The sequence below is a fragment of the Falco rusticolus genome, chromosome 6 (genome assembly GCF_015220075.1).
Source record: "Falco rusticolus isolate bFalRus1 chromosome 6, bFalRus1.pri, whole genome shotgun sequence".
NCBI classification, from domain to species: Eukaryota; Metazoa; Chordata; class Aves; order Falconiformes; family Falconidae; genus Falco; species Falco rusticolus.
The window spans coordinates 51544819-51565433 of NC_051192.1; the positions used below are offsets into that span (position 1 = coordinate 51544819).

The 20615-nt window shown below is 38.0% G+C and overlaps 1 protein-coding gene across 1 annotated transcript in view; it reads right to left on the reverse strand.

The window, feature by feature from the left end:
• Positions 1 to 20615, reverse strand: part of PDE10A (phosphodiesterase 10A) — a 191935-nt gene that overhangs the window by 94179 nt on the left and 77141 nt on the right. The window contains 1 exon segment of the mRNA XM_037392501.1: positions 20377 to 20505. Coding sequence (XP_037248398.1) covers positions 20377 to 20505 — 129 coding nt within the window.

Here is a 20615-nt window from a genome sequence, read left to right on the forward strand (position 1 = left end):
AATTAAATGAGTCTATTAGGTTTCAGCTTTGGTTTGGAAGAAATATGATCTACATGGCTGCAGAAAGTTTATTCCTATGAATATCTAATAAAAGATTACCATAAAATAAAAGCTATGGCTTAATACTGTAAAGGGGTAGATGCACCCTACCGTGCAGTAGAAAGTAGAAAATAATAGCTGGCTTTCCAGTGGAAAGACTTGGCAGTCAGCCATGTGGTGCAGGCTGGGTTCTGTCCCCAAAGACACATTCATATTGGCAACATATCGGGAGGTTATTTAGAGTCTAAAGATTAAGAAGAATAATCTTTCAATTTAATCTATCACCTCGTCAATGCTAGTCATAACCATATTGTACATAATTTGATCCAAAGAACACAGAGCACAACAAATACTCAAAAAGAATTATTTTAATGACAGAATCTTGTTCTTCTCATAAATACAATTTTGTAGCCATCAAAACAAGCAAAAAAATCCTGATTAAATGGTGCAGCTATGTTTTAATATATTATCAGTCAGTGGACTTATTTCTCATTATATATATCATTTAGCAATAGCGTCCTTTAATTTGACATATAAAAGGATTTCCCATAACCTTAAAACAAGTATATAACTACAGGCATTCCTTTAGGAACTCTAAGCTGTCTAAGTTAACAGCTAAGATTAATATAAATAGTACCTATTACTTGAATTCTAACTTGTTATATTCTGGAAATTATATTCTCTTTAAGCCCAAAGAAACCTAGGCTCTGTAGCAATCCTATGTGATCAATCTACTAACAGCTGGAAAAGAAAATCAGCAAGAAAATGAAAAGCAAAAATAAATATCCTGTATTTGTTGGAATATATGAGGTCTTAATTAGTTGAAAGGGATGATCTCTCAGCCTGCCATCAGCATTACACTACACAAGCGAATGCTCCTTTTGCTAGTCCAAGTGTATCTACTCCCCCTGGTTTTGTCCACTTCTTATCAGTCCTGTGCTACCCCAAAGGGCTCCAGTTTCACTACATAAGGGAATCCTTAAAAAAACCCATATTAGATAAAATCACTTCATATTCCTATCTTTACTGGGAAAGTAGCCAAGACTGTTTACAAAGAGCATGAGTGGGATAAACAGGTAAGCTGTTTTCTAAGCTTCTCTACTGACAGAGCCGCTCGGTTTGTCATGTACTATGCCACAATGCCTTTGAAACGCTAATCTTCAGAGCAGTAGTTTTTCTAGTAAACGATAAACCTAGTAGTGGAAAAATTATAAGATTCTGAATTTGTACAAGAGGTCTCAGTAAGGTGAGGCTGTATAGGAGGGTTCATCAGATAAGAGTTCAGTATGAAAGGCAGGAGTAAATGCTTAGGTACTGACAATTTATTTAACACAACTACCCTTTGCATACAACATCTTTTTGGCCAAAGACACAGGCTGCTTCTTTAGATGTGTTTTAGGAGCAAAACAACAAGACTTTTGTATCATCAACCGTAAGAAAAGCACCATTCTTTAACATGTATTCTCCTGCAATATTTCAATTTGCCATAACGAATTCCAGAAACCTTTTCTCTGAAAACAAATACATTCTGCTTTGGCATAAACCTAAACTTTTCTAGTAGAATTCATGAAATGAACTGGAGCTATGTGATTTTTTTTGTGTGATTTAAAGATGTCAAATGAAAAACACTTAATTAATTATGATCTCTTTTGCAACTAATCAGAGATTTTCAAAGCAGAGGTCAGACTGAGATGATAACAGGATTACTGGAAGGTCAGAACAGAAATGCAATACTGTTCTCTACATTCCTAATCCGTTTCACAGGAGCTACCAAGCCAGTTTTCACTAATTCCTCCTCCAGGTCTAGATCCTAGACATGTTCTAAAAACATTTTCAAAAACCAAAATGACATCTGATGCAAAAATCCCAAAAGAGGTCCTGGTAAGAATGCAGCAACGCCTGCTCTTTTTTTATTTGATTCTCCTTATGGAAATGTGTGTCCTTGCCACTTACCACAGCAATGGTCTTCCTTAAGGTCTTGAGAAGCCTCAAGGATATGAAAATAGTAATGACAGGAGCCCTTATTAAAGACTTTTTTTCTAAGAAGTAAAAGTAGAGTCAGAACTCACCAAGGCTTTATTAAATGAAGCAGGCTATCGGTCAGAAAGCCCCTGTCTGGCTCTGAGACAAATCTCATCTAACTGCTGTACAAAAAAAGGCTTCGTACAAGTTTCAGCACTCTTTAAGAAAAACCCATCTTCAGAAAGAGCACTGAAAGAAAGAGAACCATGTCTGAGGTATTCTGACATATCAAGAGAGGAAGAACCTTGAAACTAAGGGAAACCATTCCCCATCACTATGACATATATAAACAAATGGAGGAAGTTAAAATGAAAACCTACTAAAAGTGGTATATCTCCCAATAACCTCAGAACTACACGAATATATTAATATACATATATAAAACAACTACAAGCCTATGAAGGTAGAGGAAATTAAGTAACATCAGGCTTCATTCTGCTCGTTTATCAAAAGGTAAATAAGGAACAAATACAAACAAGCTGATGCTGACCTAATCAAGTGTTGGTTTCAAAGCCTGAAGAGAAGGTCTACATAGAGGCAATCACTCAGGAAAAGGCAATAATTTCTTAACAGTCTGTGGAAGAGAGAGCTCTTCAAAAACTCAACTAAGACATTCTGGAGTTGAGAAAACTTGCAGAGAAAATACTGTATTGTTTGAAATACGCCATTAGTGTGTATTTAAAGATGCATCACAGAAATACAGAAAAACAAGTCCCAAGTACTAAGATATATTTATCCAAGATCTTATGCACATTTACTGAGAATGAAGAGAAGTTAAATCAAATATCTTCTCTCTCTTTAGCTACAGATTTACAAGAGAAAAATAAGAAAGGAAAAAAAGTTGAACTTCCAGACTGGCATTTATTCCAGAAGATTCTGTATATATAGCTTTGCTTCTTTCATTGTTCCTATTAAAAAAAAAAAATTAAAAATTGGGTCTGCTAAGTATCAGAAACCTGCCCAATGAGTTTGTTTCAGCTGAGCCCAGAAGCATTTCTGGATTCTGTCAGCATTTCTATATTCCTAGAAGTGCTCCAGAAGCACCTCCAGATAATTAAGGGATGGACAGCCACATAAAATAACAAATAACAAGTTCAGAATGATGACAAGTCATCCACATCTGCGAACAGGAACATCACCTCCACTGTCACACTGCAAAGAAAATGTTCAATTAACCTACAACATCCAGGAAAAAAAGCACAGGTTTGGTGAAATAAAAACACCTTATTTATGTCCCCATTTCTAAGGGCCAATCTTGGCAAGACTTAAATAAATCTGTCTGTGAGAAAACATACAGTTGCAGTAAGTATTCCCAAATCTGAGTCTATCCATTCTCCAATCATAAAGACTTATTTGTGAAACACAAAACTGCCATCAAGGACTAGTGGCTATTAATCAGTACTCAGCTCTGAAAATGGTCAGTAAAAGATGCTGTACTGGACCATATCAGACAACAGTATTTCTCGGGTTTCTTATGGTTTTGTGCCTCTCCAATACTACTCTATGCCACCTGTTGTGAATGGAAACACCAAACATTTTGAAGAGACTAATTTTTTTCAAGACCTGCTCAGACCATGATGATTCAAAATTTGATAACTATTATTAATCAGTGCAACCAAAAGTTTTTGATAGAAAGAGAAAAAGAGGAAAAAAAACAACCCACAACAGAGAAGTGTTGGAAAAGGCAATCTGGTAACAGTGCATAACTGTAAAAACACACTATCGTTTGTAGAACTAAAATTTTGCTTAAGAAAAGTAACAAGCAATAGGGAAAATTCAGATTAATCCTAAACCACATTTATATGATCTACCATGAAATAAATGTATGATGATAAACCAGCAGGTGTCACAGTGACATAGCTTCCCAGGTTATACAATGCAAAAAGAGCATATTCCAGTAACTTAAAACTTCAGATGAAGTAACCTCCTCCTGTCCTAAAGAGGTGTTCACTGTGTGGGTCATGCAACTGATTCAAAAAGATGGGTCACCATATAGTTATCAGGTTTAAGAGTTGTTTTGATAAGCTTCCACAAGCATTCTATAGTAAATCTAAAATCACTACTAAAATCACTGCCCAGCAAGTCCTCAGCAATGAACATCTCTCTACTGCTATACAAATACCTGATGACTGCATGAAGTTATTCCTGCATTTTCACAATGAACCTACTGGAACTGAGTTAGTATAATTGTAACAGGTCTGTTATCACTTCCCCGCCCCAATCACCAAAAGCCAATGTCACTGTTACACCCAAATCCTTCAAAAATTTACACACATTCCACCTCCCACACCTATTATTGAATTGTGTCTTACTAATTTCCTAACTCTTGTTCCTCAACAACACAATCATCTTCTTCCCTTTCACTCGCCATACTTAATGACAAATGAAATTAAATTGTAGCACTTCGGGGTAAGGACCAAGCACCCTATAAAAGAGCTCCCTTCTGTATAGCTAAACAGCCAATCAAGCACACAAAACATTCTAGCTTTGCATTAAAAAGAAAAAAAAAAAGTGTGTAAGAGTTACTCTATTGCTCAGTGTTACTCAGCAATTTCAACTGGATGAAGATAAAATATTTTTCTTTTTTTTTTTCTGCATACTAAGGAAGATTCACAGTCATCACCTACGGGTATCTCTGCATAGTGCAGGTTGACAGAATAAGATAATTTAGCTCAGTACTGCAGCTAAGCAACACGAGTTAGGATAAGGTGCTGTCTCCAAAGGGTTTGAAAGACACCTTAGTTTTACAACTGGAAAGATCTCTTATGGCTTATTTAAAAAGATCCATAAAAAAGGTATCATAATATAAAACCACAATTTCTTTTTCAGCATATTCAAATGTCTTATTAAGCCAACTTGACTCACACTTCTAACACTGGATAGTATATAAATCCCAGAGAGGCAGCAGAAGCGTAATGATAAAGAACGGTCCTACTCTGGTAAACTAAAAGTCCATCTGCTCGAGATCATGATCTATGACAACAGCTAGTAACAGCTCATTACAAAAAAAATATGAAAAAACTATATGAAAATGAGAGAGAGCACTGACTACAGATGTATGGCATATACTTACTCCAGTACGTTCTTAGACCAATCAGATGCTTATGAATTTTCTCAGCTGGAGGTTGCATCAGGCTCATAGTATGTAACAGCTCTTGATGAAGTATTTCTTTCTTGGAATGTGTCTAATCACTTTTTGAAACCATTTACATTTTTAACATCTAAAATATCGTATGCTAATGAGTTCAAAATTTAGGCATGGGTTGTATGAAAAGGGATGTCCTGTTGTTTCAGATTTGTAGCCAATTTATTTTGTGGGGTACTCTTCAGTTCTTCTCTCATGGAAAAGGTAAATCTCAACTGTCTACAGTTTAGGTCTTTTGCAGAATGAAGAATCTCCCTCTGTCTGGCAGCAGCAGCATAAAAGTCATTACAGTGTAAAGATAACAAGCAAGGCAGGCTTTATAAAGAGGTAATAGTGTTATCAGGAGTGGGGATCTGTTTGTGGCTGAATTGAACTAGATACACTACCTAGTGCAAAACAGTCAGACCTTGCTAACCTCCCTCCGCCATCCCCACAAGCCCCCTACAAAAGAATACAAGATATACGGATACTAATGTCATATATTTAGTTCAATGGACATAAAGGTCTTCATGGAATTTATATATAAAGAACAGAAACTCAACATTACTGTTGAGAAAAGATTATTCTTTTAAGAACTAATTCTTTTTAGCTTTTCAGTCCTGATGCTTAAAGAGGACAAATCCTTCAAATAAAATATATACCTGTTACTGACTCAACACCAGTTGATACCAGTTTTGCACCCCATTATAATTTCTCCCAAAACCTCCTTGCACCTGAGCCTTAAGTATTCTACAGGGGAAAAAAAAAGACCTACCCTTCTCAGACACAGAGAAGCTTACAACCCACAGTCTCCTCCTGTTCCATAATCAATAGTCACTCTTTTCACTCAAAATGTCTAAATGATTAAAATAATTAAACATAATTAAACTCAGTCTGATGTTATCCAAGTACATTCTCCACTGACAATGTCAGGATAAGTGGTTCCTCCAAGTCCTCACATGGTGCTAGTCAAACAGTTCATTGCCCCCCTCAGCTGTGCTGATAGAACTGTTAGCATTGGATCAACAAAAAAGATCTACATTTAAAAAAAATGCTTCCTTTCTTGTTTGTTTTTTGGACTTTCAGAAATACAGATTATTGACTTCTACACATCTGGTCATCTTTGCACTTCTGTGTATCCTGAGAAGGCGACTTTACCTGTTCAGAGCACCTGAACTTCAAATTAATTGTGAATTTCCATGACGACTTAAAAGATGATTCCTGTTTGGTTGTATTTGGTGAACTATCTATCTGTTGCTAAACCCTAACAACTGATTTTTCCACTGTATTCCTAGCTCCTCTCCTTGAGCTGCATTAGCTAATTCAAGCTATTCCTAAAGTAACACAGGAAACAGGGTGGAGACTGGGCTTGACCACCACTAGTACCTGATTGACAGACTGTACCCACAGCGTGGCTTGGACCTTGCCAATTTGCACTTTCCCAAAACAACATATGGGCTCACATGAGAAGACGAGCACATGCCCAAGACCATTCCAGGAGGCGGCTTGGATGCAATGTTCTGTTTGAGAGGGAGGGACAAGTACTTTAGCCTTGTAGACATGACTTATGCAATATAACTTGGCCTCAGAGGCAGTCAAAACTAACTTTTATCTGATTCTTTATTACTCAGTTATTCAACTTTACAAGATTCTTTTGAGTCTTTATACACCTGGTTTTAATTATCAGTATGCCTGAAACCTTATCATAGAACCATTTAGGCTGGAAAATACCTTTAAGATCATCAAGTCCAACTGTTAGCCTAACACTGCAAGCCCACCACTAAACGATGTCCCTAAGTGCCACATCTACACATCTTTTAAACACCTCCAGGGATGGTGACTCAACCACTTCCCTGGGCAGCCTGTTCCAATGCTTGACAGCCCTTTCAGTGAAGAAATTTTCCCTAATATCCAATTTAAACCTCCCCTGGTATAACTTGAGGCCATCTCCTCTTGTCCTGTTGCTAGTTATCTGGGAGAAGAGACCGAACCCCACCTGCCAACAAGCTCCTTTCAGGTGGTTGTAGAGAGCAATAAGGTCCCTCCAAGCCTCCTCCTCTCCAGGCTAAACCACCTCAGTTCCCTCAGCTGCTCCCCTATGGGACTTGTTTTCTAGACCCTTCACCAGCTCTGTTGCCCATCTCTGGACATGCTCCAGCACCTCTACATCCCTCCTGTAATGAGTGGCCCAAAACTGACACAGGATCAGAGATGCAGCCTCACCAGTGCTGAGTAAAGGGGGACAATCACTTCCCTTGTCCTGCTGGCCACACTGTTTCCAGTAAAAGCTGTTGGCCACCCTGGGCACCTGGGCACACTGCTGGCTCATTCTATTATGCACCCATTTTTCCAGAAAGCTTATAAAAATAAAAATTCCTCTCAGACTACTGACTTCTGTAGTGAAAGTTGCCTAGGCATTTCTATAGCATAATACCCAGTTTTTAGCAACTTAATAATCTTTAGGAGGTCTTTTTATCTAATACATATATCTTCGTATATCACTGAAGAAAGTTCATCTCAAACCTTTGTGGGTTACACTGGGGTTTGTTATCTGAACGTTGAGTGCACATTTTGAACCAAATTATTTCCATCTACATTCTTAATAATATCTTCGAAGTATTTGAGTAATATTTGTGACTTAAGTCTTCCTTCAACAAAACTCTATGGCAATTAAACAGAGGTAGCAGGATTCATTTGTGTGCAATACATGTCTCCCTCCTGTAACGTACTTAAACAAGTATCATCACCTGAAGCTGTAAGTTAGGGAATGTATAGCAGTAAGCCAGTGGGAATGGAGTCATGCTTAGACCTTCCTCTTCCTGAATGAAGTGGGAATGTAATTTAACATTCATTCATAAGACATGCAAAAGGGAAAAAAAAAAGTAGTTTATTATCATCTAATTGAAAGTTAATTGTCAGGATTTATTTCACTATGCATAATATGAAAAAGTCATTTTTGGACAAAGGTAACTCTTCAAAGCACTTGACCTACCAATGACCAGTAGGACATTCAGGGGATGGTGTCCAAAGTGGCAATGCTCATGCCATTGCATCCAGCTGGGGAATAAGTCAGGCCAACCAGAGCAGTGACACATGTTCCTTTGCTCCTCCCAAGGTGAGAACCAGAAGGCCAAACACCTCAAGGGTGTGCATCACTATGGTGGATCCTCTTGCACCCCTCCTGGGGAAATCTGTGTGTTTAATTACCTCTCTGAAATGCGTGTATACCAATGCATGCAGCATGGAAAACAACCATATAGAATTAGAGATCTGTGTGCAGTCACAGGGTCATGATCCTCACTGTAATTACAGAGACATGGTGGAACAGTTCGCATGACTGCAGTGCTGTTGTGGGTGGCTATGTAATTTTTAGGAAAGACAGGCCAGCAAGGTGAGGTGGTGGAGTTGCTCTTTATGTGAGGGAGCAACTGGAATCTATCAAGGGGTGGATGCAGAATGAGTGGAGAGCTTTACGGGTAAACATTCAGGGGCAGGCCAACATGGGGGACACTGTCGGCCACACTACAGGCCACCTGATCAGAAAGAGGAAGTCAATTATGGCCTTCTACAAACAAGTCCAAGGGACCTGGGTAACATTAAAGCATCTCTTCCTCCAAGCTCAAGATAGGTGCATCCCTTCAAGTATGAAAATGAGCAATGGGGACAGGAGGTCTATATGGACAAGCAAGGAACTTCTGGCAAACCTCAAACGGAAGAAAGTTTATGGGATGTGGAAAAGGGACAGGCCACTTGGGAGGAATATGGGGTGTGGTGAGACCATGCAGGGAGGCAACAAGGAATGGTAAGGTCCATTTGGAATTAAATCTGGCAAGGGAAGTCGGGGCAACAAGAAGGTCTACCTACTTATGTACTTGAAGAAAAGGAAGACAAGGGCAAATGCAGACCTGCTGCTGAATGAGGTGGGTGTTGTGGTGATGAAGGACACAAGAGAAGGCAAGAGTTACTGAATGCTGCCTTTGCTTCAGTCTTCAGTGCCAAAGCCATCCATGAGGAATCCCAGACCCTGGAGGCAAGAGAGGATGTCTGGAGAAAGGGAGACTTCCCCTTGGTCAAGGACAATCAGGTTAGAGATCACTTAAGCACACCTGACACCCAAAAATCCATGGGCTCTGATGGGATACAGCCCCGAGTGCTGAGGGAGCTGGCAGATGTTATTGCCAAGCCATTCTCCATCATCTTTGAAAGGTCATGGAGAACAGGAGAGGTGCCTGAGGACTGGAGGAAAGCCAATGTCCCTCCAGTTTTCAAAAAGGGCAAGAAGCAGGGCCCAGGAAACTACAGGCCTATCAGCCTCACCTTCACCTCTGGAAAGAACAGCTCATCCTGGAGGTCATCTCAGAGCATGTGGAGGAAAAGAAGGTCATCAGGAACAGCCAATTCATAAGAGGGAATCATGCCTGACCAATCTGATAGAATGACTGGCTGGGTAGGTGAGGGGAAAGCAGTGGATGTTTTCTACCTTCACCTCTCCAAGGCTTTTGACACTGCCTTCCATAACATCCTCATAGGTGAGCTCAGGAGGTGGGGGAGATGAGTGGGCAGTGAGGTGGACTGAGAGCTGGCTGAATGGCAGAGCTCAGAGGGTTGTGATCAACAGCACAGAGCTTGGCTGGAGGCCTGTAGCTAGTGGTGTTCCCCAGGGGTCACTACCGGGTCCAGTCCTGTTCAGCTTACTGATCAATGACCTGGATGAGGGGACAAGGTGCACTCTCAGCCAGTTTGCTGATGATACAAAGCCAGCAGGAGTGGCTGACACACCAGGAGGCTGCGCTGCCATTCAGTGAGACCTGGGCAGGCTGGAGAGTTGGGCAGAGAGGAACCTAATGAAGTTCAGGAAAGGCAAGTGTAGGGTCCTGCAGCTGGGGAGGAACAAGCCCACGCACCAGTACAGGCTGGGGGATGACTTGCTGGAAGGCAGCTCTGTGAAGAAGGACCCAGGAGTTCTGGTGGGTGACAAGCTGCCCATGAGCCAGCAGTGTGCCCTGGTGGCCAAGAAGGCCAATGGGATCCTGGGGTGCATCAGGAGGAGCGTGGCCATCAGGTCAAGGGAGGTGATCGTCCCCCTCTACTCTGCCCTGGTGAGGCCCCATCTGGAGTGCTGGGTCCAGTTCTGGGCTGCCCAGGTCAAGGGAGAGAGACAGAGAACTACTGGAGGGGGTCCAGTGGAGGGCTGTGAAGATGATCAAGGGACTGCAGCATCGCCCTTATGAGGAAACGTTGAGAGAGTTGGGCCTGTTCAGCCTGGACAAGAGAAGACTGAGAGGGGATCTTGTCAATGTCTACAAATATCTTAAGGGTGAGTGTCAAGAGGATGGGGCCAGGCTCTTTCCAGGAGCTCCCAGCAACAGGACAAGAGGCAACAGGCACAAACTGAAACACAAGAAGTTCCATCTGAGTATGAGGAAGAACTTCTTTACCTTGAGGGTGACAGAGCGCTGGAATAGGCTGCCCAGAGAGGCTGTGGAGTCTCCTTCTCTGGAGACATTCAAAAACCCACCTGGACACAACTCTGTGCAACCTGCTCTAGGAGAACCTGCTTTAGCAGGGGGTTGGACTGGATGATGTCCAAAGGCCCCTTCCAACCCTGGCCATTCTGTGATTCTGTGACAAACAAAATTATTATCTATGACTCACCATGAGTAGTGCACTTTCTGAATCAGCTGCACTAAATCTGATATACTATTGTCCTGTGGTTGTCTAAAATTCTTATGTAATCATAGATACTTTGAAGGATAAAGTAACTGAAATACCACCATCCTTATCTAAATCACTATAGGATGACACACTGAAAATTTATAGTCTTCATTAAGCCCGTACTATGAATATACTCGTGTCTGTGTTTTACTTTTCTGTCTTTACAATCTGAATTCCAAGCCTTAATACAATAGAGCAGTTTCAGAAGTAAACTTTCTGCAGAAAATCTTCACCAAGAGCCAACATGATGTTAAGACAAATACCATTATTTTCTTCCATCCACAGGAACATAAAATCATCCCTTTACAGACTGTCATCATTTACATCCAACTAGCTATCGCCACGGTAAAAGATGAATTTTCACTGATCCTCGGGGCTTCCTGTACTTTCTGGAATATAAAAGAGATGGCAGAAGTTTTACACATACATTATATATCAAGGTATCAAGAACTTTGCTGAACTGAGTTTTCACTACTCGCATACAGAACATCCATGAACAAATATGTTACTCATCATTTCTTTGTGCATATGTAGTGTAACAGACTATTAAACGGCATGGTCACATACCATTTCACCAAAGATGCAAGTGTCATTTAATGGATAGAACAAGCCATGTTAATGTACATGATTATTTTACATTTTGTCTCTTTATCCATATCGGTAAATATTACAGGTCTTGTCTAGCCAACATTTCCTAAATTAATACTGTTACACTTGGATTAAATGCTACTGTCCCATAACAGTTAATGACTAGTCTCTTGTTCTTATTTATTGGTTTCTCAGCTTACAGACCACGGGAATGTTCCTACTCCATTTTAATGCAGGAAAAACAGGTTAGCTCACATCGCCATAAATATTCCTTACTAAAAAGTTCTGGCTATGTGGGTATACAGTCTCTACACATATGATTGGAACGGACCTTCTCCATAAATTACTGAGAGACTTCTTTTTTTCTTTTGCTCGCTTGATTTTTACTCTGAAACCAAAGTTCCCATGTACAGGAGGGAAAAAAACTGAAAACAAAGAGCAGAAGGGCCAGACACATTAAGGACTACTGTCCTGCATAGGAAGGAAATGGCTTTGTATCGCATACAGTACTAATGAGCCCTATTGCAATACTGCATCTCTTACACTGCCCACACTTTACAGAAGACATTGATAATCTGAAAAGGTTCAAAACACAAATTGATGACAAACAATAATAAAAGTGGGAAACTTGTTTCTTCTAAATATTAATAAGTATTAAGATACTGGTTTAGTATCGTAAGATACTAAAAGAAGCTCCATGCCCTCATTCACTTGAAAAATTGAAAGATGACAAAAATCACAGTCTTTTTACTTTCTAATACAACTAGCAGGTACAGGCAGAAAATGATTCAGTGAAGCAAGTCTTATAAATAAGGAGAAGCAGTACTCTTGAGCAGACAGAAAAAAAGCCATAAAAAATTCCTAATTCAAGCCTAACAGACACAACAAACATCAGTTTAAGTACATGTTGAGAATAATTCCTCTAGATATAATGTGATTAACATGACTAGTTCAAGAGGGAACTCAGACCAAGCAGTGACGTCTACTTCCTAAGACCAAATATCTCATCATTAAAGGATTACCCTCTGCAAATCTGTGACCACCTAAACAATTCTAAATATGCAGGAGAGCTCCTTGAAAAAAAACCAGAAAAATCACCTCCACCTGACCCACTCAAAAATTTTTTTTCAGACAATAAACTCTCACATACTTCAGCAAATTAGAAGAAAACAATCTAGAAACATGTTCAACTAATCAGGCTTATTTTTGCAGTTGTTCGGAGTTTGCTAGTGATAGCCATTCAAATAATAAAGAATAAAATCAGTAACTGCTTCAGCATTAAGACACATACTAATCAAAACACATCACCGCCACTCAAGACCTCAGTACCATCTATCAAGGGGTCACTGCTCAATACTTCTGTACTAACAGTACGTAAAAACAATTTCTGATCTATCCAATCTATATATCCTTTCCACTAACCATTTTTTCTGCCCAAAGGAACAGCCTGACAACACAACAGAGAGAAACTTTTTCACTAACTTCTCAATATTTTCACAGCCAAAACGAACCCTCTTCTAAGATGGCTCTCTTCTGATTAACTCAGGGAAAACAATAAAGACCTCATTGAACTGGACACACAGGAAAGAAATAATTTGACCTTGGGTATTTATACCGACTTTTTCAGGAAATGACACAGGAATAAAATAATTTTTAAAAGCAGTAACACAATGCAACAGTCTCCCCAGAAGTAAGGTCCAAAATTGTTCTGCACCCGTGATGGATGTATGCCATTTTCATCATCTGGACTAAAACAGGTCTGGGGAGTGCCATCGCTTCATTTGTCTGCCTCTGAAATACTGATATAACAACATACACTAACATAAACTTTCTGGACACATGAAAGATGGCAACTTGTAAACTACTCCATACAAAAATCTACCAATCAGTTTTGTCTCTATGGAAGTCAGGACTATACCAAATACACAGAGGAACAGGGTCTATGCAGTCAAGCCCCCGGATATTATTGCAACTTTTCCAGGAAAAACATTCAATAAAGACAACTTTTATCAGTCTGGATATTATCCCAGAAAAGTAGCACCTGTCAGTGTCATAACTACATTGGTTCAGACCAACAGGACCACCTAGCCCAACATCTTGTCTCCAACTGGCCATTAGCAGATGCTGAGGGAAGAGAAGAAGAGAGTAAGCAATTATGCCACTTGTACTGGGGGAATGGGTCTGGAGGATTCATCCTTTCTGTATTATCTCAAGAAAAAAAATTCCAAGAAAGGCATCAAAATATTTAAATAGTAGGGTTGGGTTAATAAGAAGCATTAAGAGCTACTACTATTGTGTCAATGGTGCAAGTCCCATGTTACTCAAATCACTCCCACATTCATTCTCGCTTTCTGGCAAGTCTTTGTTGCCTGCTTGGATACCACTAACATAAGCACAGCAGGGCTGCATCGGAATGAAACAGTATGTCTGCAGCATCAATGAAATATTAAGACAGCCTAATTATAAATCAAGGAGGTCATTAACATGCTGATGTATCAGTTCCTCTTGCCTAGGTTGGAGAGATGACAGAACTGCAGCAAGCTGTGGAGTATCAAAACATGATAGACTCCAGCTTCTGAGTATCCTTCATCTACATGGCTACAACTACTACCCTAGGCTACAGAACAGGTATTTCTGATTAGCTAGTGTGGAAATCCACAATCCTCAAAAACTAACAAATCAAGCATAGGCTCCTTTTTTTTTTTTCTTTTTAATTCTGGCAGCAAGCTGACATACATTTAGCATACATATACTCTTCCTGCTTACATATATCTTTTCATATATTCTACCACTGCTTATGGAAATGCTTGTTAGCCATCCTTTCACATATTTAACAACCTTAGCCAAAGTGCAAATAACATTCCTCTACACAGCATCATTTAAATACAGGAATGAGTTACCTATTCAAAAAAGTAAATAAAGGAATAACTATGATTTATTGTAGAAATGTGTACTTCAGTATTGCTTAAGAATAAATACCTAAGCACAGACTTGCTCCCTAAATAGAGCCACACGTCAACATCTCTCTAAAACTCACTACTTTCTCATAGGACTATAGCAAATTTTAAAGCACATTATACTGATATATTAGTATCTGAAACTGCAGCACCAGAAAAGAAATAATTTTCAGTCTGTTTTGGATCACAGAACTTTTTTTTTTTTTTTTTTTTTTTTTACATTTTAATGATGCAGCTTAGCACAGTTTTTCTTATTAGCCTTCTTAAAGGACTAGTAAAAAAACCTCTTTCTCTGTATATAGTCTCAAAGTCCGGGTATGATGAAGTCTTTTGCCACGGCTTCTATTCCTCCAATCCTTTCTCTAGTAAAATATAATAATAATTTAAAAAAGACTTCTTTGTCTAAAGATCACAGGTGGTTTCAGGCTTAAACAAACTAGCTTAGGCACCAGAACCACTTCAGTCACTGAAATCTTCAGTTCAGCACAGAGTACAAATTAAGAAAAGTAAATGTTTTTAACTTAACTGCACAGAGCTCTATCCTTTCTATGTTGAATTATCTCACTGAAAGCTATCATTGGTGTTGTTAAAGCATGCATATATATGTATATACACACATGCATATATAAGTATATTGGAAGACTTAAAGGAATATGTGGCTGAGGGATTTTATGCAGGTGTCTTTTTTCCTCATGAAGCCTACTCAATTTCCTACCAAGAGGGAAGCTAGAGTGATTTTCCAAATGACAAGAATGAGTGTATCCAGCGACAATCAGTTCCAGCCCTTAGCCAAAAAAAAGCCATCCACTGCACCAAATCAGACTGCCACCTGTGCCCAATACTAGGGCACGTAGTAGAAAGGAAGGGGAAAATGGTAAAAAGCAAAATGGCTGGGCTAAAAAAAGGACAGAACTGGGTCTTCATTTGAATTCCTAACCCGCACAAAGTTATTGTATTCGTTTCACAAGAAACAACTCAAGAATGTGATATGCCATGAGAAAACCATGCATTTAAATAACTACATTTTATCCTGCAGTCAGCCAGACTGTAATTATATAAAAGCAGCAATGAATACACTTTGATTTACTGTGTAATAATAATAAATAAAAAAGGAGGAAAAGTACTTTGAATGTTCACAAATGTCCTCTAACTGAAAACCAAATTCACTCATTTAACGATTTGCATCATATTAGCAACAGTGTATCTATTGAACAGCACTAATTTAATACTGACAGGAAATCTAATGGATATGGAAAAGCACAACAGGAAAAATCAACAGTCCATAAAAGAATGTATGCAAAATTACTTTTAAAAAGTCATTTCATGTTTCTCTTTAAACAACTCATGTAAGGCAATATCAGAAAATGCTAAATATTTTGGTCACACTACATAATACATTCTCTTCCTGCTTGAATGTACAGCAGGTTATAGCCCAGTATTACATTATGAAGTCTGTAAAAGGAAATACTAGTATTGGGATGACAGTACCTTGGACTTACCCTAAGACAATCAATCATATTGTTTTTAAAAGCCAAGGAAAATATGCAATATCTTCTGGAGGGCTATACATCCCGAATAAACATTACAGCAATATCATACTAACATTATATTAAGCAATTAATTTTCTAATTTCTTTATTTTTTTTTTTTTAAAAAGGTCAATTATGAAATCTTGGGTTCCTGTAAATGCAGTAAGTCCACTGCACTTAACAGACAGTAACTTCTGACAGTGTGTAATCAGTGTCATATTGTGTTCTGAATGTACTGTTCTATATACAATTATCCATTTAAAAAAAATTAAAATACTCTATTTAAGAATTACTTAACCACAGCATCTGTGTGATAGAAAACACCTTAAGTTCCCACTATACCTAGCTTTATGTGGTTTTGGCAAATACTGCTGGGAGAAAATAAGGCATAAAGCTGTTATTGATGTGTCCAGATTCATCAGTAATTGAGCAGTAATGACCACGCATTTTGATGAACATGAGGGCCACTCCCTTAGGGAAGTGGTAACTTTGTTCCTACAAGAGATGATACAGGCAGCTTTCCCTGTAGAAATTCTGTGTCAGTAGTTTGTCTTTTCTTCCTATACAAACACACCATTAAAAAATTAGGAAAGACACCTGTGAAATTCAGTATCAGCAGTGTAAAAGATGTGCATCTGGCCTGTAATCAATGTGTTATCCACCTCGTTGTGGCAGTGAAGCTTCAAATAATGTAATTAAGGTTGAAGTTGGTAAATATTTTTTCTAAGAAATTTGTTGGGTGATGAGGATTTATACATCAGAGCTTAAAACCATCATAATCTTATGGCTCTTGCTGCTATCATCATTTACTTTTGCTTGAATGATATGGAACAGGACAAATGGAAGAAGTCTTGTGAGTTCTGTAAATATTGTATCTATGCATCTGGAAAAGAAAAGATCTCCTGCTGGCAGATTAACTCTTAATTGAAAAAAATCTTCTATCAAGATGTACCTTTAATGAATCTTTAAAGGAAGATCATATACCTTGTAGGTATCACTTACACCAGCACCTCAAGTAAGACTAGATATAAGAGCAAAGGCACTTTCTACCGTATCTATATGAAAATATTTTTCTGATCTATAAACTTCATAAAAAAACCCATGAGGCCATAATGCATAAAGCACAGACCAGACCTCAGACTACAAGTAGCAGGCTTAATCTGTAAACAAGTTTATTCCATAGCTAATATGCAAACAACTTTAAAAAGGAGTTAAAATTAATCCAGAAATATCTAATTAGTTTCTTTAATCAAGACACCCTCTTACTTGGCTAAATTTTGCTTGCAAAAACCAATCAACAATACTTTGCATGAGACACAGTTCAGTTTGTGCTCCAATTTCATTCATTTCCTGCTTAACTCAGCCATGATCTGGACACGAAAAATTTAAAACTCAAGTGTTAGTTTATTGAGAAATAGAGTTGTTTGGAAATGCTGTGTGGAACAATATAAGACCTGGGTGTGTTTTGAGCATGTATTTTATTGATAGATAACAGTCAGGGTTCAAAAAGTTGCAGTAAATACCCAAATATCAGTATGGGCAACATTCCTTCCCAATGCCACCTTTGCAGGTTTTCTCCAATATACTTAACAAAAAAAATATTTTTATATATATATATATATATATATATGTATGTATCCTATAATCCCAGGTAGATCACCATCAACCTGTCATGAACGACTTTCAATCTAGCATTTACTGTGACAGATACAAGATTTACCTGGTACACACTGATGACAAAGTTAATGATATTTTGGGATATAGTTATCCTTTAAACATTGCAGTACTTACTGATTGCCTCCCTTTTTAATACTTTGGGTTTTTTACAAAAAAACAAAATCCATCTAAAGTACCCAATTCAGTGAATCACAGTCACAGATAAATTTCAGTTCATTTAAGTCCAAATCAGACATTTTAGTTCATGTTCATGCTAATGAAATTCAGATAAATTACCCTGGCTGCAGGCCCATTGACTTTTGGCTGAAGAGTACACACAGCTGGATGCCTGTAAATCAGGCAGGACACGATTTCTGCATCGAGGTTAACAACTGATATGCGTCACCAGCATATAAGAGTATAGACACTAAGCCAGAGATCTCAAAACAGCGTTTCTCCTGCCTGGCAACTTTCTAATAAAAACAAAGCTTATTCTTCTGTCTGCATCACTTTATATAACGTGAACATCTGTAAAGTAGACTACGCTAAAGCAAGAGGGATAGAGGGAACATTACACCCCTATTGATGTAAAGTGACTTAGTCTACACATTCACTTTAAGTCAGCGCAGATTCATGCTGACACCAATCAGTTCCATCTCCTCCTCCTCATTTCTGACCACCACCATTACTCAGGCAGTAGGATTTGTACATACATAACACAAACTGAGTAAATCACCTAGCAAGTTTCTTTCTTAAAAATGCTGCATTCTGACAAATTAAGATGTTTTGTTATCAGATATATTTTATATAGCTATAGCCTTTATCTTTCTAGAAGAAAGTCATAGATAAGGCTAATCAGTATCTGTTTCATTCTATAAACAACATGCATTCAAATTTTTCTTTTTTACTGGACTAGTGTAGTTTTAGATCTGGTTCTGCTCATTTTCATCTAAAAATCCAACACTAAGAAAGCCACATCTTTAACTGCCTTTAATGTAACAAATAAGGCTACCTTAAAGATCACCATCTGCAAAAGGGAAGACAGAAAGACCTGCTTGACGATAACAGATATAAGGCTGAATGATAATGATAGCGCAACTATTGTTTGACACTTAATTCCACAGCTTGGGTAGTGTTAGCCACAAAACAGAAGCTTTAAAGTTTAAGAACACAACAGACTAATCACACTGTTGCAGTTACATTAAAACTTCATGAAAACAATGGTTAGAAGTTACTTTGGTTTTGTAGTTAGCTCAAAAAACTTTATAAGTACTTTCACAAAAATGTATTTTCAGGTCACACACACAAAAAAAAACCCCAAAAACCTGAAAATGTGAGCAACTGGTAATAAATTCTATTTAGCAATACAAAATTCTTGAAGCTGAAATGTTATCCAAAGCACTTTTATTATCAAGTGTTCAGTTTTAGTATTGAGATCCTTGACCCAGACTATAAATTGTATTTCAGACAAGCAATAATTTCTTATAGTGATTTCAAGCATCTTAGAGAAAATCATCATTTTCACAGGACCAAGGCTCTTTAAAATAAGTAGTATTTGTTTCTTTCTCTTCTGTCTGCAAAAAGCATTGCCATGACTTATTCACTCGATTCATAAGAGTGTTTTTCTAATTGCAATTGTGGCTTATAACTATTTATATATAACATCTACATATATCATATATATATATATACACAGTATAACAAATTATGACATCCTGAGCAGTCTGTAAACCACAAAGTAGCAAACAGGTGGTCTACTGCTACATACTTTCACACTTCCATTATATAACCTCTTTGCACCAACAAAAAAGTACTATCACCTTAGTGTTAGACATATAGCCATCACCACCATAAATCTGTCTCAATATAGCCCTTTCTGTCACTTGCTCACCATTTTCTTTTTTCTATAATTATCCAGAAAACACTCAGTTATCTTCTAGAAAGTAGCATCAAACCCTCCATTTAAAATGGGAATTAACATCAGAACTTAAACACCAAGCACCTTAGAAGTCAGGCACAGAGCAATGTGCACACACAGTAAAACCAGTGTTTCTTTCCTCACGTTCTTGGTAATCTCTTTGGCATTTTACCTGGTACATTCCAAGTAACTTTTAGAATTGCATGAATCTTACATTTGCACACAATCTCACAAAATTTAAGATCATTACAAAATTTACAACCACTGTTAACCCAGGCTGACTCATAAGGAACAGTTCTGGGTCTCGTAAGTGAGGGATTATACCTAACTCAACCCATCAGAAATGCCTCCAGAATTCAACATGCTGCTTTAAAACCTCTGTGTTCATATGTAAAATTGACTTAATACATGTTGCAAGTAGGAACTTTTGAGATGATGATCCAGTATTTTACTGAGGCTTACATCCCGCACGTACAGAATAATTTTAATCCAAGACTCAACAATTTTAGATCCAAGAAGACCAAAGTATGTTCTCCAAACATACACTGATGTAAGATATTATGGGGTGGTAGAATAGCATTCGCAACTCAAAATGGGTAAACTGCACCTCCAAAATTAATACCAGTATTTTCAAAAATAGGAATACGAAAAGGCTCAAAAAACTTTTTAGTTTTTTTAAATTGTTAACCTCTTTTGCCTTCGAAAAAATGGTGGAACCTAGACATAAAATTATAACAGGTTTTACCGAAACTAGGTTTCCTTTTTAAATCCAAAAATAAGAATTGAGTTGTTCAAATCTAAATATAAATCACAAATAGGAAGGACTTACCTTCTTGTCTATTATTTTTCCTCTTTAACCATTTTTCCACAGTTTCCGCACTTACACTTTCTGACACAAACTCATCCAGTACCTGGGGGTGAAGAGAAAGATAGGCCTTCACTTTTTCATCCGTTAAACCTGAAAGAGAGAATATTAATTGATTACATTATTGGCATGAAATTCCTCATATGCAACAATACCTAGATGCCAGTGACAATCAGTACTCTTGTTTTTTTAACACACTGATT